Below are 18,012 nucleotides of genomic sequence, written 5' to 3' on the forward strand. Positions count from 1 at the left end.
TTTTAAGAAATTGGCCACAGGATGGATAAACAAAAATCACTTTATTATACAATAATTCTGTTTTGAACAAGACAAAGATAAACCATTCTTCGTGAACTTTGAACTGATGAAAAAAACACTACATAAACTGGACTGTATTTATCGCTGAAAAAGTGGTCAGAAATGAGTTTTTACTTCATCAAGTGATAAAAACTGAACACTCATAAACTGTTTGCCACATGGGCATAACATTACTTTGTAGATCATCCTATCATTAGTAGGAAATTATAAGAAAACAGAAAAAACCTGATATGACTACATTTACATATGTACAAACACTCTCCATAATATAAAACTTGTAGCTTCAAGACTACAGGAAAGTCAACCAAAACCAATGTGTTCCAATTTCACCCAAAATTTGACTAAATTCCATTTCCTGTTATTGCGGAAAATTGAAACAAGAGGCTGTCACAACGACAGCAAACCGGAATCATTAGCATTTATTTGTGTCCTGGCAATATCACAAGAACCATTACTGATGATTGGTGAAAGTGAAAATTGTCAATATCAAATTTGACCTCTATTTTGTCATCAGTAACAACATATCAAAATTTGAAAAGCTTTGGTTGAATGGTTCATAAGAAAATGCACGGACATGACTGGAAACACCATTTTTCAATCTTTCAAGAACCATAACTCCTGAACGGTAAAAGTCAAAATCGTCATTATTGAACTTGACCTCCATTTTGTCACCAGTAACAACATATTATAATTTGGGAAGCTTTGGTAGAACAGTTCATGTGTAAATGCACGGACACGACTGGAAATGCCATTTTTTAATCTTTCAAGAACCATAACTCCTGAACGGTAAAAGTCAAAATCGTCATTATTGAACTTGACCTCCATTTTGTCACCAGTAACAACATATTAAAATTTGGGAAGCTTTGGTAGAACTGTTCATGCGTAAATGCACGGACACGACTGGAAACGCCATTTTTCAATCTTTCAAGAACCATAACTCCTGAACGGTAGAAGTCAAAATGGCCATTATTGAACTTGACCTTCATTTAGTTGTCAGTAACAACATATTAAAATTTTAAAAGCTTTGGTTGAACGGTTCTTGAGTTAATGCACGGACAACATTTGATTGCCGCCCGCCAGACTGCCCGCCCGCCCGACCGCCCGCCCGCCGAGCATCCCCAATTTAATAACCGACTTTTTTGTCACAAAAATCCAGTTAAAAATCAAAAGCCTGATAACTCTCATTTTATTTCATCCTATAAACTTACTAGTTTGAAATCTGTGCATGATGACCATGTACCCTATTTTGAATCCACAGATCAGTAAATAGAAGGAAAAGATGTAAAACAAGATGCCTCTAACTTTTCATTGAATGGCCATAATAAAGGATAATGAAAGTTTATTAATTCAAAGCATTGGTTTGCAAAGCCTGCCACCTAATCTGATACTACTATATATAGTCAAATATGTTGCCTTTATGTCCTTAACACCAGTAATTTTTTACTTTCACTGGATGAAAACAAGCTCTTTAAAAAACTACTCTCAAAAATTACAACTTTATCTTGTGTTGAACAAATCCTCAACAAGAAAAGGCTCTGAACCTTGAAAATTAATTTTCATCATCAATCAGCTTGATAATTCTATTTTATTCAGGTCCTTTCATAAGACAGATAGAGTTATCTCCCTTACCACAATCTGTCATTCAATGTTAGAAGATACACACTAACATGATACTGTCATGATATCCCTGTATTTATGTGCCCCCTTGGTTTGTAAATTTATCTCTACTTCTACAATTACTTTAATCTCAGATTTCAGCAAATAAGAATTTTATGGTTCTGTTTTTCTGCACTTTGGTGTAATTTAAAAAAAAAAAAATCTTCCGTCCATTATTGCAAATTTCATTCAACTATTCAATCATCAGGGGTGGGGAAAATCTTAGCAGTTGAGAAAATCATTAAACGGTTATCTCCAGAAAAAAACAAAATAGAATTTCAACTCAAACTCTACTACATTGTACCAGTGAAAGTTAGTAATTGGTCTTACTTTTAAATGTTGTTGACAACATTACAAGCAGAGTAATCTCCCATTTAACAGTGTGAATGAAACAGTCATCATTTCAAACAAGGATTATGATATATATCTACTTTTTTTAAGGTGCCATCTGAAGCCCGCCTCAGGGTGATCAACTTCAAAGAAATGAGAATTTTGAACATAGATCCAGAAGTAGACAACTTCGTGGCCACATATATATTGCACTTCTTTTCAAATGATTTAAGCTAACCAGACCCTTCACAGCCTGAGTGAATTAATATCATAAATTTAAATATGTCATCTATTCAATTTTTTTCCTTTGAAACATCTTAGCTAATTTGCCTTGATATTATAACAATAAATATAGTCCATTTGTTTGCTTTTACACACCAATCAAATGTGCATATCAAATCAAACAGGATAGTTAACTTCTGGCGTTTCTTGTTCATACGAATTTGAAGAAATGGCTAAGTCCTATTCATCAATGCTACCCAACTCTTCCCTTGATATTATTTTTTTTTTAGAAAAAAATCTTAGCTCAGTAAGAACATACATTCTGAGGCATTATAAACCCTGTATATTTTCTTCAGGAAACCCATAACTAAATTGTTTTGGTAAAAAATTAAATATTCAAAAACAAAATATGAAATCTTTTTTTCTGAAGGTCAACTTTTCTATCGAAAAACAAAACCAGATGTGTAAGGACAAGACAAAATTGCTTAAAAGGAATTCCACTTGTTCAAATATATTCTAGTCAGTCTTAACTGGGCAAAGGGAGATAATTCTAAATTCTCATAACAATTGATTTCCAAATCATGCCTTGCCAATATACATTTTGACCATTCATTTAAAAAGGCCAAATAAGGTAACTTTTTAGAAACATTAAGTCTAAAGTAACAAAGAAAAAAATCTCCAGACAAGGGAACCATGTTTTATTATGGAAAGAAGTGAGAAAGTGGCTGCATTATGTTCCATACCAATAATTCTAAAATACTTTAAAGTACAATACCGACAATATATGTGATAATATTCAGTTTATCAAGTCCCTTGTTACGATTTTAAAATGTTAAAGTGAATAAGAATAGGACATTATTACATAGATTTGCCTGTCCCTTGACTACTCAGATGTGTGGCTGTCATAAGGGAGATAATCTGCACTTACCTGATGGTTTTCTACTTGACATAAGCATATAAAATCTTTCACTTACCTGAAAAATAAAATATTTTTATTGTAGAATCTGCCAATTATCAATAAAATATGTCATAATGGTTATAATTAAAATAATTACAAAAATATTGAAGTAAAGCATTTGAAGTTCCACACAGAATGGTGTCAATGACTGTCAGATATGCATGAATGTACATTAAAAAATAAAGTGTTTAATGCACAAAGAATTTTGTAAATAAAGCTTAATTTCTTAACCAAAGGCTCAACACCTGTAGATCTGCCCAGAAAGATGATTCATTCTGATTATCTTTATATTGTAAGCTAGAGAGCACTTACAATACAATGTTAACATAAATCACATTGCAATAGCCATAACTCCAATAAAAGTTTCCAATATAAGCATGAATACTCAGACTATATTGTTGATATAAACCTCTCTTATATATTTATCAAAACCCATCAAGAACAAAGGGTAAAAATGCTTAAAAGGCTGACAGATAGCATCTATTTTTATCTAATAATCTATGTAGCAACAGAGCAAATAAAACGCCTTGATGGCAAAAAGTCACATTAACATGTACAATTGCACTTTTGTTTAACAGCACCAAAATGTGAACAGTCTGATCTAACATTCAAGAAAAAGTAACGTTTTCGGGATACCTTTTTACTTAATGCTAGCACAGCCACGAAATAACCAAATTAACCCAGGTTCTTTACATAAACTATGAAGACCAGTTCTACCCTGGACACCTTGTCACACTAGGGGACAAGTGTCTACAACAACCAACATAAGGGACAATTCTCTGGGAGGACAAAGCAACTATAGGTCATTGTACAGCCTTCAACAATGAGCAAAGCCCATACCGCATAGTCAGCTATAAAAGGCCCCGAAATGACATTGTAAAACAATACAAACATGAAAACAAACGGCCAAATATATGTACAAAAATAAACGTTAAACAAATATGTAAACATAACCAAATGACAACCACTGAATTACAGGCTCCTGACTTGGGACAGGAACATAAATATAGAATGTGGTGGGGTTAATATGTTATGTTGGTTAATCAAGCTATTAATTCAGCATAGCTTTTTATATATGTTCCCTTAAAATGATACAAGCCCAATTTTTGACTTCTGTGAGTTTCTACCACTGAGTGTAAATGAGAAGCAGTATGTGTGCTTATTCTCCCAGAACAAAAGATAATATCTGTAGTATTCTTGAGTTGGTTTCACAAAAAAAACTTAAGACTAAGATTGGTCATAAGTATACTAAATTGTTCATGAATTAAAATCAATCTCAGTCATATATAGATATAGGAAGATGTGGTATGAGTGCCAATGAGACAACTCTCAATCCATGTAACAATTAATCAAAGTAAACCATCATAGGTCAAGGTACAGCCTTTATTGTGAAACAGACTCCTATACCACTTATTCTGATGGGTTTTAACCATATTTTTAGATTCAAGTAATCACTTCCCTTCTTTTTAATTTTATTTTTTCTTCTGATATCTCTCATTTCTCAATACTTTATTTCTGTTTGTAAATATTAAATCTAATTAAAAATGAGGTGTGAACATTTTTAGCATGAAACACTTGCACCCAACATTAAACAAAAAAGTGTACTATAGTATTGATTTTGTTTAGATCAGTTCATTTTACTTTTGAAAATAAAATAAAGAGATATAAATGCAATTCTCACACTGAATCATCCTCATACAAAATCTTTACACAAAATATGCATTAGTGAACTAAAACAATGAAACAATTACAATGAAAAATCAATGAATAATTCATCTAAACCTTCCCCTTAGGAATCCTTTTCTAGAAAATTTGTCACAAAACATTAAATGAATATGTAAAAGTATATTCATGGAATTATTTTATTAAATATGTTTCAATGACTAATTTATACAAGTTTTGGCATCTTCTACAAATATACAATATAATAATTGATTTAACAATTTAACAGCCAGACAATCAGTCTATTGTTAGGCATATCTTAAATGAAGAAATCATTGAGGTCAAATTTGCTTTATAAAAACTGTTAAAGAGTTTCAAAGGATATAGATTTTGAATTGCAGACCTAACATCTTCTCCCCTTTTTTCTGGTGTTTTCCCCGATGAGAGATGTTGACCGGACTCTTCAAATGGTCTTCCTACACATTTTGTGATTCAATCTATAAATGGCTATAATTAATAAATCCTTAATCCTAAAACTAATATTACCCATACATAATACTTAGCCAAAGCCCTAAAAACCTAACCTTTACTAATTAATATCCTTACACTCAACCCTTATGATGATCATCAGTAAACGTAGTGTTGGATGAAAAGTAGAATTTAGCCTTATAACATTTTAATAATTTAAAACCATAGAAAGTTAAATCATTACAAGCACATATATTGCATGTACCAGACTCTAATTAATAAAGCTTTGTCGTCTGTGCTAAATTTACCTAATTGCATTTTAGAGAAATTTTTATAGTAATTTTATATTTGCTTTTTACTAAATATGCAGTGATAACTACCATGAACTGCAATGAACAAAAATACATAACAAAACATGTTAACTTCAGCACCAAAATGCAGTATTCCTATAACCCCTCTCAATTCTGAAAAAAAAATCCAAAAAAGGGGCAATTACTAAGTTTTCTAATAATTCATCAATTATTTTTATTTCTACCAAAAATGATCAAATATATAAATGTACAGTCTACAGAATAATGGACTAAAATTATATACATGTAACAGCAAAAAATGAATGAATCAGAGATTTCCTTAATCAAAATGCTTCTGTTTTTAAGTAGCAGAACAAAGATAACTGAGTCATTCATAGCTGAATTCTCAAGAGTAGCATGAAAAAGTTATTGAGACCAGAAATCTTCTAAAAATCAATCCCAATCATTGTCTACAGTTATACATCAGCTTATTGTCAAATAAAATTAAAAAAATATTCCATTTCTATTTTCATAAATCATTAGCTCTATTTTTGTTGGTGTTAAAATGAAAAAATTCCATCAAACTAAATTTAGCATGATAATATGCACTATATATATGGGGATGGATTTTTGTTATGAATCCTATTCGTTTTGTATATCATAGAGATTTAATTGTGTTCCAATGACAGAATACGAGTTGGAGTTCTTCCCCTTGGTCACCATGTTGGAGGAGAAACTAATTAATTGTTTTATTATACTAAATGTTGGTATTGTCTGCCTCTTTTTTTTTAATTGTATACATTATCTTCCATAACATAAGGAATGAAAGAGTACAAGACAACAAGTTAAAATAGTATACAACTTTTTAACAGTAACTGAAAGACATATTACTAAACTCTAAAATAAACACTTATAATAGACTTAATTTGGTCCTTGAGAGTTATGTATCAAGAGAAGGAATTTTAGCTTGAGATTGTGTTGACACTTGTTATAGATAGAACCATGAAAATGGACATTCCATCATCCAACTTGATATGATGAGTTTTTATGAGAAGATTATAGAAGATGAAGCCATGTTCCATTTTGTAGTTGGTGACCACAAATATAAAGGGGTAAGATTGGCAGCGGATATAGAAATGCATGTAGAGCTTTTTGCTCAAGCTTGAAATAATGTATCCTCTTGTTAACAGTTGGATAAACTTCATTTTATTCCTGCTAGCCAAGATAGATGACCTTTTTTTTCTGATCATCTTATTTTTCCTGCTAGCCAAGACAACCATTTCTTTTTTCTGCTTGCAAAAATCATCTTCCTTTTGCAATAGTTACTATTTGTTGATTGTTTGTAAATATCCCCTTTATTTCCTTTTTACAAAAATCATCCTTGGTTTCATTTCTGCTAAAACAATTTTTTTTGAACCCCTGTCATTTATTTCTGGTCTCTGCAAAGTCCTACTTTTTAAGATCACATTTTGTTTCCTTCTTGAAGTCATCATTTGTTTCTGGCTAGAAAAGATAATTCTTTTGATTCTGGCTTGCAAAGATCGCCTTTTGTTTGATTCTGGCTTTCAGAGATCACCTTTTGCTTCTGGCTTGCAAAAATTACTTTTTGTTTCTGGATTGCAAAAATCACTTTTTGTTTCTGGATTGCAAAAATCACTTTTTGTTTCTGGCTTATAAAAATCACCTTTTGATTCAGGCTTTCAGTGATCACCTTTAGTTTCAGGCTAACATATATCACCTCTTGTTATTCATTTGCAAAGATAACCTTTTGTTTCTGGTGTACACAAATCACTTAGTTTCTGGTGTACAAAAATCACTTAGTTTCTGGTGTACAAAAATCACTTAGTTTCTGGTGTACAAAAATCACTTAGTTTCTGGTGTACAAAAATCAATTAGTTTCTGGCTTATGAATATCACCTCTTTATACTGGCTTGCAAAAATCACCTTTTGTTACTAGCTAGCAAAGATCTATTTTTGTTTCTTGCATTACTAGAATACCTTTTGAATTATGCACCAATATACATGCATCTCAATTTTCCACTGTATATTTTGCAGGATAAGATATCATTATTCCTAAGAATACATGATGAGAATGACAACCAAATCCTGGTGAATTTACTTATTTGATGGTATAACATTTTGTCTAGACTGTTATAATTACCACAGACCAAAGTAATACTGTATTATCAGAAAAAACAGTACCAATTATGGTTTTATATAGTAAAATATGTACTGCTCTTAAATCAAAGAGTTCTGACATAAACTTAGGTAATCTATTATTAAAAAAAATCACATCCTTACCAAGACTGACTTTTAAACCTAAAAAAAGCATTAATAACTGGTATGAAATAAAACTCAGACATCAAAATGTTAAAAATCATATACATGTCTTGATAATCCAGTTTAATGAGGTGTTAGTTGATACTAAAAGATGGAACCATCCATTCCTAATAAAAATTTTGATGAAAAGAATAATTTTGTATGTGGTTGTAGTTGTTGTTTGGAAAATTGTATGTGCTTGCACTCATATAAAGACATCATCAATAACTTTGCAGATGTCATTTGCTTCCACCATAGAAACTCTAAATTACATAACAATGAGAAAATCAAGTATGGAAGTTATTGCAAACATGTTTATGTTATCAAATAAATATGACTTGCTGAGAGTTAAAGGTACTGTGCACTTTTCACTAAATTTGATATGAATGTTATACACAAAATAGCAGATATATTATTTTGCTTAAAAAAGTAGAAAGTATAAAATACAGCAGACTCATATAGATAAACTATTTCAAGTTATATAATGGTAATGTGACATTTACTATCCTGGAAATGATCTCAGACATTCATCTTGAACTTAAAGGCAATGATATATGAGGTGAAAACTATCTTTGGTAGGAGATTGTGGACAAGGTGTGTTGGCCATCTTACCACATCTTCTAATTTTTTCATTTCACATAATATCAATGTAAACCACTTGGTATAAAAATTCTGAACTTGAAATCAAATAACTCAAAGAAATTCAAGCTACAACTGTGGGAACAGGCATACAGGGTAAAAGAGACCAAGATCAGATTAAAATACAGAACTTGAAATCAAATAACTCAAAGTATTCAAGCTACAACTGTGGGAACATGCATACAGGGTAAAAGAGACCAAGATCAGATTAAAATACAGAACTTGTGTCTAAGTTTCACTTACAAGGATCCGAAAACACTCTGTTCTACTTTCTGTTTGAAGGAACTTTCTGGATCTTTGCTTATAAAAGCTAGATTTTTTTTCTGCTGTACTATAAATGAGGGGGGATATGACCTTTATCAGGACTCCAGGATCGGGTGTTTTTTAGCTCGGAATTTCGGGATTTACTCTTTCAATTCTTGTTTTCGAATTTCTGGACCTCAGGATTTCTTATTTTTAAGCCCGGGATTTCGGGATTTCAGGATCAGGACCCCTCCTACCCCCTCTCATAAATAAAGTGTTTTATTAGTGTTACTATGATACTAGAGTTTTGTCTGTTGTACTTGATCTTGGGTTTTATATGTTGTGTGTTGTGCTATAAAGCTATTAACAGGCTACTATTTGAACTTAGAATTATTTTTAATTATGGAATTTGCATGATTTCATCTGCTTGAAATTTTAAATGAATTTCATGTTTTTTCTGTATTGTTACTTTCTATTACAAAGAAGAAAACACATTTCAATAGAATGTACCGTGCCCCGCACAACACTATCTATACAAAATACATTGTGTAGAAAGTGCCATGCACTGCTCAAAACAATATAATATAGAATAAACATGGAATTTATCAAAAATTTCAAACACAAGAAATTATGCAAATTCCATAATTAAAATAATTCCAAGTTCAAAAAACAGCCTGTTTATTGTTCTAACTGTTTTTCTATGATACAAATGTTTTAACTGTTGTATTATGTAAGAAGTGTTTTATATATTGTACCATATCACAAGTGTTTTATCTGTTGTACTAGGATACAAGTGTTTATATGTTGTACTATGTTATAAGTGTTTATGTGTTGTACTATGTTACAAGTGTTTATACAATCTGTTGTATTATGATACAATTGTTTTATAAGTTTTATTAGGATACAATTGTTTTATAAGTTGTACTATGATACTAATGTGTTTATCTGTTGTACTATGATACAAGTGTTTATGTGTTGTACTAGAATATAAGTGTTTATGTGTTGTACTAGAATACAAGTGTTTATGTGTTGTACTAGAATACAAGTGTTTATGTGTTTTACTATGTTACAAGTGTTTATCTGGTGTACTACCGTATAGCGGGTTATTTTCGCGGGTTGTAAATTTTCGCTTATTTTCGCAGATAGAACAAAATCGCCAAAATAAATTCCGCCAATTTAAAAGTGTACATGCAAAGGTAATGTTAAAAATGTTGAATCCGCTAAAATAATAACCGCCAAAATATTTCGTATACCTTATTCAATGAAAATTGTGAAATTTTACACCCGCGAAAATAACCCTCTATACGGTATGTTACAAGTGTTTATGTGTTGTACTAGGATACAAGTGTTTATATGTTGCACTAGGATACAAGTGTTTATGTATTGTGCTATGTTACAAGTGTTTATCTGTTGTACTATGTTACAAGTGTTTATCTGGTGTACTATGTTAGAAGTGTTTTAGAAGTTGTACATACACAAACATTTTTGGTTGCACTAAGACAAAAGTCAATTATCTGCTATTGAAACAACCTGATTATGGTAAATTCTACACTGGCCATTTATAGTTGTACTATAATCTATCAGTTCAACCTTCAATTACCCTTCTGTCAACACAATATGTCTCTACATATAATCTTGTCACTTACATCACAACTTAATATAACTCAAACATGCAAGCCATGGCTTTATGTCATTTTTCTCTCATAGATTGGAATCAATAATTTTGTGTCACAAAAAATTTACTTGTCGAGAGAGAGTTTTCTTTAATATAAAAAAGATTAATATCATGAATACTGGGTATGTACTTTGATTTCGAATTACCAAAATCACAAGTAATAATTGTATGCATACAGCATTCATGTTTTGAATATACATGTGGTGATTTGACAGTAATTGGAACTGCACAGATTAATTGTGTAAGCATTCCTACATCTTAATTGATTGCAGGATGATCAGTTTGAATGCAGGATTGTAGGGGATTGATAACGAGATGAACATTTTTACTTCAGGATGATCAAAGTTCAATTGTAGGATACTTATGGTTTCAATGCAGGATGAGCTATGTGATTGCAGGATGATCAGGGTTTGACTGCAGAATGATCAGGAGATGACGTCACTGTAGGATGATCAGGGTTTATTGGCAGGATGATCAAGATTTTATTGCAGGATGATCAGGGGTTGACAGCAGGATGATCATAGGTTGACTGCAGGATAATTAGGGGTTGACTGCAGGATGATTAGGGGTTGACTGCAGGATGATTAAAGATGACTGCAGGATGATTAGGGGTCGACTGCAGGATGATTAAAGATGACTGCAGGATGATCAGGGGTTGACTGCAGGATGATTAAAGATGACTGCAGGATGATTAGGGGTTGACTGCAGGATAATTAAAGATGACTGCAGGATGATTAGGGGTTGACATCAGGGTGATCAGAGTTTGACTGCAGGATGATTAGGGGTTGACATCAGGGTGATCAGAGGTTGACTGCAGGATGATTAGGGGTTGACTGCAGGATGATCAGAGGTTGACTGCATGATGATCAGGGGTTGACTGTAGGATGATCAGAGGTTGACTGCAGGATGATCAGGGGTTGACTGCAGGATGATCAGAGGTTGACTGCAGGATGATCAGGGGTTGACTGCAGGATGATCATAGGTTGACTGCAGGATGATCAGGGGTTGACTGCAGGATGATCAGAGGTTGACTGCAGGATGATCAGAGGTTGGCTGCAGGATGATCAGGGGTTGACTGCAGGATGTTCAGGGGTTGACTGCAGGATGATCAGAGGTTGATTGCAGGATGATCAGGTTTGACTGCAGGATAATCAGAGGTTGACTGCAGGATGATCAGGGGTCGACTGCATAATGCTCAGAGGTTGACTGCAGTATGATCAGAGGTTGACTGCAGGATGACCAAGTGTTGACTGCATAATGCTCAGAGGATGACTGCAGTATGATCAGAGGTTGACTGCAGGATGACCACGTGTTCACTGCATAATGCTCAGAGGATGACTGCAGTATGATCAGGGGTTAACTGTAGGATGATCAGGGTTTGACTGCATAATGCTCAGAGGATGACTGCAGTATGATCAGGGGTTAACTGTAGGTTGATCAGGGTTTGACTGCAGGATGATCAGGGTTTGACTGTAGGATGATCAGGGTTTGACTGCAGGATGATCAGGGTTTGACTGTAGGATTATCAGGGTTTGACTGCAGGATGATCAGGGGTTAACTGTAGGATGATCAGGGTTTGACTGCAGGATGATCAGGGGTTGACTGCAGGATGATCAGGGTTTGACTGCAGGATGATCAGGGTTTGACTGTAGGATGATCAGGGTTTGGTTGGATGATTATGATTTCATTGAGGGATGAGCTATTTGATTGCAGGATGATCAGGGTTTGGTACGATCAACTTATTTGAATGGGGACATATAATTGGAACTCCCACCCACACCTTTTTCTTGTCCTGGGTTGGGAACCCTCCCTTTTCAAAACGGCTGGATCTGCAAGAATTGTACAAGTTTGAGCACTTACAATGCATTTTCCATATAATTACTCTGCAAAGGGCATAACTCTTTGGAAAAAATGCTCTTATCTTTTAACATGTCCAAGAAATTGCTGAAAATTTCATAAAAAATCTTGCAAGAACCTACAATTCTTGTGTAAGAGTTATCAAAACTGTCAAGGGATGTGGTATTTTTTTTCTCTCACTTTTCATTTCAGTTTAACAAAACATCTTCATGCATTATGTAGGTTTATGGTTTGACATTTTTAAACAAAGGAAAGAAAACATGTTTCTGAATCATTCTCAAAATCATAAATAAAATTTCTTAAGACAATAATTTGGATTTCCTAAAATGTGTCAAGTAATTGTGTTGATATTGCCATACCAGAGATGTTCTGTTTCTTTGGTAATTAAGTTATCTACAAATAACAGATTTCCCTTGTCAATAATACTGGATCAAATTTATTTTTATACAATAATAAAACACATTATAGGGAACAATATAAAAACGTAGGATTCCTTTTATGTTCTAGTTAGAAGCTTCAATAAATCTGAAGTCCTGAGAGAATATAATTTTATCTTCAAATATTCTGGTTATAAATTCGTGTAAAATCAAGTGTGGGATCATGATGGCTTACGAAGAACAATAACATTTTCCTCCAATTAATCTTATAATTAATTTTTCTGTCTGAGATTTGTATCTGCTTCTCTAAAAAAAAAAAGTGACAGATACAGTTGGCATTTTATATTTAGACCTATTAAAATGTTTTTATCCTTGACTCCAGATTATTTTAGATTATCCTTAAGTTGTTTTTGTTTTGATTTGATTACTAGGTTGCTGACTCAAACTTTTTAATACTTTTATTAATAAATAGATTACTTAATTATTATTAGATTTATATTATGTAGCAAATATTCCATGTATGTTTGAAATGAGACAAAATAAATACATTTAGAAAGGTCCTGTTATAGGTGACAACCTTGATAAAAGGGCATGAATTTTGACTACCACTGGGAAATGAGGGTATATAAGATATGGACAGCAAGGAGTATGTTCGATAAGGTCCTAAAATGGCCCCCTTTTTTAACGTTAATTTCAAATTCGGAATTTATTGACCAATACCACGATAAATTATAGCTACTACATTGACTAGATGGGATATAGGCCATTTTGTTGAAAATTTTAAGTTTCTGCGTTTCATTATGACGTCACAAGTTGTACTTATATTGATTTTTAACAAAAAATCAATGAAAATGGACAAATTCCAATATATTATTGGACAGGAAACATAGAGCGCATGCGTCGACAAGAAAGATCTTTTAAAATAATGTTTGTGAAGACATTTCTCATGTCTCATTTGAATATTAAGCTTGTCGACGCCTGCACTCTATGTTTCCTGGTCCTTTATATGGTTGAAATCCAGCTGATTTTGTCAAATATTACCAAAATCCCTAATATTGACCTTTTTGGGATGTAAAAATCAACGTGTTAGAATAAAACTTTGACAAAAACAGTTCTGTTCATCTTTCTCTCATGTCTTTACAGCAATTTAAAACATGTATTGTCTTGTTACTATAAACTTGATAATTGGGGCCAAATATGGCCCTTACCGAACTTACTCCTTTAGCATTGCAACATGTCACATATATACAGAGCCTGTAAAGGGGTTGTGGCACTCTCTTTACACAAGCGATTTGGTGTGTTTGCCAATGAGACAATTAAAATTCACCAGAACCTACATGATGTGGATGTTGGTACAGCATGGCTTTAACAATGAACATTTTTAAAGTATTTAACTTTTTTATCTTTATGGTCAAATCTGTTCTAGAGATTACCGGTACATTTTAATCTTTTTTTGTCCTTGGGTTTAATCTCTTAAAAATAAAGTTAAAATGTCATGAGTGGACATTTTTCCTGAAAATAAACCTATCTCTAGAATTTATAATTTCACAGTAAATAATACTGTTGATTCACTTATTTTTGTGGATATCAAATTTCGTGGATTGCTGAAAACTAGCATATTTGTGGATATTTGATTTCATGGTTTTGACAATCTCTGTATACAAAGCCTATTGAAAATATGTTATTAGTTGAACATTTGAAATTTGAATTTGGGGTTCACCTGTACCAACGAAACCCACGAAAATTGGTATCCAACAAATAATAATGAATCCACAGTACTGCAGTTCATCAGGAAATACAAGCTAAATCAGGTCAAGCTCCACAACAATTTTTAATGTTTTTACATACTTTGAAGAGCCTGAGATAATAAATGTATGTCAAATCAGACTAATTGTATGAGGAGTCCAATAGGTAAAACAAATGTATGTCAAATCAGACTAATTGTATGAGGAGTCCAATAGATAAAACAAATGTATGTCAAATCAGACTAATTGTATGAGGAGTCCAATAGATAAAACAGTAATTGCGTGTGTATTTCTATCTTCAAGATTTGGACTCTGAAAGAAGAGACGTAGGGTATGCACACAAGCATGTACTTTCATATGAAGAAATAGAGGTACATTTTTGGGGGGGAAACAAGTAGCTATGAATCTACATCAAAGAGGCAGCAGTGAACGATAATAGATGCTTGATCAACATCAAGGAGCAAATATTTTCAACATAAGAAAGACAACAAAAACATAGATATTTAACTTCAAAGACATGCATTGTTCCTGAATTTGAACAGGAAAATTTAAATGTGGTAAGATTAACCTTTTTTAGCACTTTTATACCCTCATCATTTGAAAAAACAACTTTGCTGTTCAGAAAAAGCACTCCATTCTCTGGCCTGCACTTACAAAAAAACATTATATTTCTTTTTAATTATTCCCAAAATCTGAACAAAGCGAATATACTTTAAAATTCCTTTTATTTTAGTCTCTCATGGCCTATTCACATGCACAATATATATTTCACAGATCAATTCTGAGAGAGTGCATGAGGTTCAATGAATCATCATTTTAAATCATGATCGCAGAATCCATATATGACAGACTAATTTCCATGTAACAAAATAATTCCATCCAATATCATTGTTAAAACTAATCTTACACAAAGTAATATCCTATTTCTTCAAGACAATAATTCACTGAGATACAATTTTTCAGTTTTTAGAATTTAATCAGAACTAAATAAAGCCTGGGAATACATAAAAAAGTAACTTCTCCTCATTTTTAACATTTAGTTAAGAGAAAATGATAATGAAAGCTAATGACCTCCACAGAGATGTTTCCAACTCATATATTCAATTTTCCTTACAGTTTACAATCCCTCAGTAGCTTCTTCACTAAGGCAAAACACATTAAATTCAAACCCTTCATTATTCAACATATTACAACAATATGAGCCTCAAAAACTTTTCTGTCAAAATAGTTACATAAAAGGTATTCATCAAACAGTTAAGAATTCAATTCCTCCCATATCATCTTTAAAAATATCACAGTGACATCTTTTTTTTGGACAGTACTTCTACTTTCTCATAATGGTTCATAACAAAAATAAATATACATGCAAAAAAAACATGCTTTTTCCATATTTTTTATGAATTAAACTTTATTAGTCATAAAATTTGGACAGGTGATCGTCAAAGTTACTCTTGAATGATGATGGAAGTTTTTAACGACCTTGACTGGCTATACAGCCCTCACACAGTAGGACATGGCTTTGGGTGACAAATTTCAAAGGGACATTACTCCTACAAAAGTAATAGTAAGAAGTGCTGTTTCAAAACTTGTCAGAGACATTGATATATATTTCATAAAATCTGATGAAAAATATAGGTTTCAGAGGTCTTACAATACAACATAATTCATTATTTCCAAGGAACATAACTCAATTCAAAAATACTTGATTGGCACTGATGTTTAATGTTATATGAGAATTTTTTTGTTCAAATATTTGATGTAAAATCCAGAAAAACCTTGCAGAAATTATACAGGTGAAAACACACACAAGACAAAAAAGATTACCCCTAAACCCCGCTGTGTGGCGGTCAATTATAAATTATACCTACATCAAAGTTACTAATCCTCTAATTGGAAATCATACCCTCCTACATTTGATATTGGTCTCTGCCTTCTTTAGAAGGTTTATTAAAGCAATTATTATATGTATTAACAATGTAGGAAAACATGATCTTGTGCAATGACCAAAAACAAACTCAGTGATGTCCTGTGTTTGAATTTGTTTGTTAGCTTTTTGGTCATGAATGTTTGTCTCTAATATTTAATTAACTGTGCATTTGTATCCAGATATCGCAGATCAAATTTATTCGTTCATTGTGTAATCATACGTTTTTTGATTGAGTTAAGTCTGCCAATTGATATTTTATCGTATGTTTTTCTATGTTGTGATGTTATGCTATTGTTTCAATAAAAGGGAGAAGGTTTGGATCCATTAAAACGTTTAATCCCGCTGCAAATGTTTGCACCTGTCCTAAGTCAGGAATCTGATGTACAGTAGTTGTCGTTTGTTTATGTAATATATACGTGTTTCTCGTTGCTCGTTTTGTTTATATAGATTAGACCGTTGGTTTTCCCTTTTGAATGGTTTTACACTAGTAATTTTGGGGCCCTTTATAGCTTGTTGTTCGGTGTGAGCCAAGGCTCCGTGTTGAAGGCCGTACTTTAACCTATAATGGTTTACTTTTTAAATTGTTATTTGGATGGAGAGTTGTCTCATTGGCACTCACACCACATCTTCCTATATCTATATACAGAATAACAAATGATCTTTTTAGCTTTGCTTCAAATAACAATATAACAAATACTAAACTAAAGTTCAAAACAGAAAGTCTCTTATCAAATGACAAAGTTCAAACACATCAAACAAATGATTAACAACCGTCATATTCCTGGCTTGGTGCAGGTATTTTCTTATGTAGAAAATGCTGAGAGAAAATTGTAGATTGGTGAATTGAATCATCATAAAAAATATGCAACACAGTGATTGAACAACAATAGAAGAACTTAATAACTTTTATCAATAAGATAATTATAATTTAGCCAAGAACCATAGACAGATCTGAAGTACAATTCCTAAATCTATAGGATTAAAAAACAAAAGTGCTGTAAATATGGTACAAAACCCCTTCATATCAAATTCTGGGATGTAAAATCATACTTCTGACAATAAATCTCAATATTTGTGATCCAACTATTATTTTCACCAATTTGCTTCTATACCCCTGCAGTAAAAATCTAAGAAATGAAAGCATTTGGGGTTTTTTTAAAGACTAAAAAATGAAAAAAAACAATTGTCCATGCCTACCTGTTTTCTGATGTCATTTTCTGATCTACACACTATGTCTCCTGATGGTAAACTACAGTCCGTTACAGTTAAAACAAACTGGGGGCAACTTTCCTCATGAAGTGGCTTCACAGAAATTGTTTTCACATTACCTTGTGAATTCATTGTAAAATATAAATCAAGATTCACTTCAATGTCAATTTACAGAATAAATGTATAATCCTTTTAGTATTATCATGCAATCAGATGATTAAGGCACATTAGGTTTTATTGAGAGATTCTGTTCCACAGACACAGATGAAGACTCTGCTTTGTTTCTAATTAAAATCCAGTTCAACAACACAGGTTTACTATACTTATTTCAAAGTCATTTCTCCAAAAGTAAGAATCGAGATTTAAACTGTTTAA

The 18,012-nt window shown here is 32.4% G+C and overlaps 1 protein-coding gene across 4 annotated transcripts in view; it reads right to left on the reverse strand.

Moving 5' to 3' along the window:
* Positions 1-18,012, reverse strand: part of LOC134706871 (5'-AMP-activated protein kinase subunit gamma-1-like) — a 170,114-nt gene that overhangs the window by 127,391 nt on the left and 24,711 nt on the right. The window contains exon 1 of one of the 4 annotated variants that reach the window (XM_063566193.1): positions 17,626-17,851. The exons of 2 other annotated variants lie outside the window; for them this stretch is intronic. In XM_063566193.1, the coding sequence (XP_063422263.1) occupies positions 17,626-17,769 (144 nt within the window). In that variant the 5' untranslated portion in view covers positions 17,770-17,851. Of the gene's footprint in view, positions 1-17,625; positions 17,852-18,012 lie in introns of those variants that run through there. One more of the 4 variants, XM_063566194.1, reaches the window with a different exon arrangement.

This window comes from Mytilus trossulus, chromosome 2 (genome assembly GCF_036588685.1).
Source record: "Mytilus trossulus isolate FHL-02 chromosome 2, PNRI_Mtr1.1.1.hap1, whole genome shotgun sequence".
Classification (NCBI taxonomy): Eukaryota; Metazoa; Mollusca; class Bivalvia; order Mytilida; family Mytilidae; genus Mytilus; species Mytilus trossulus.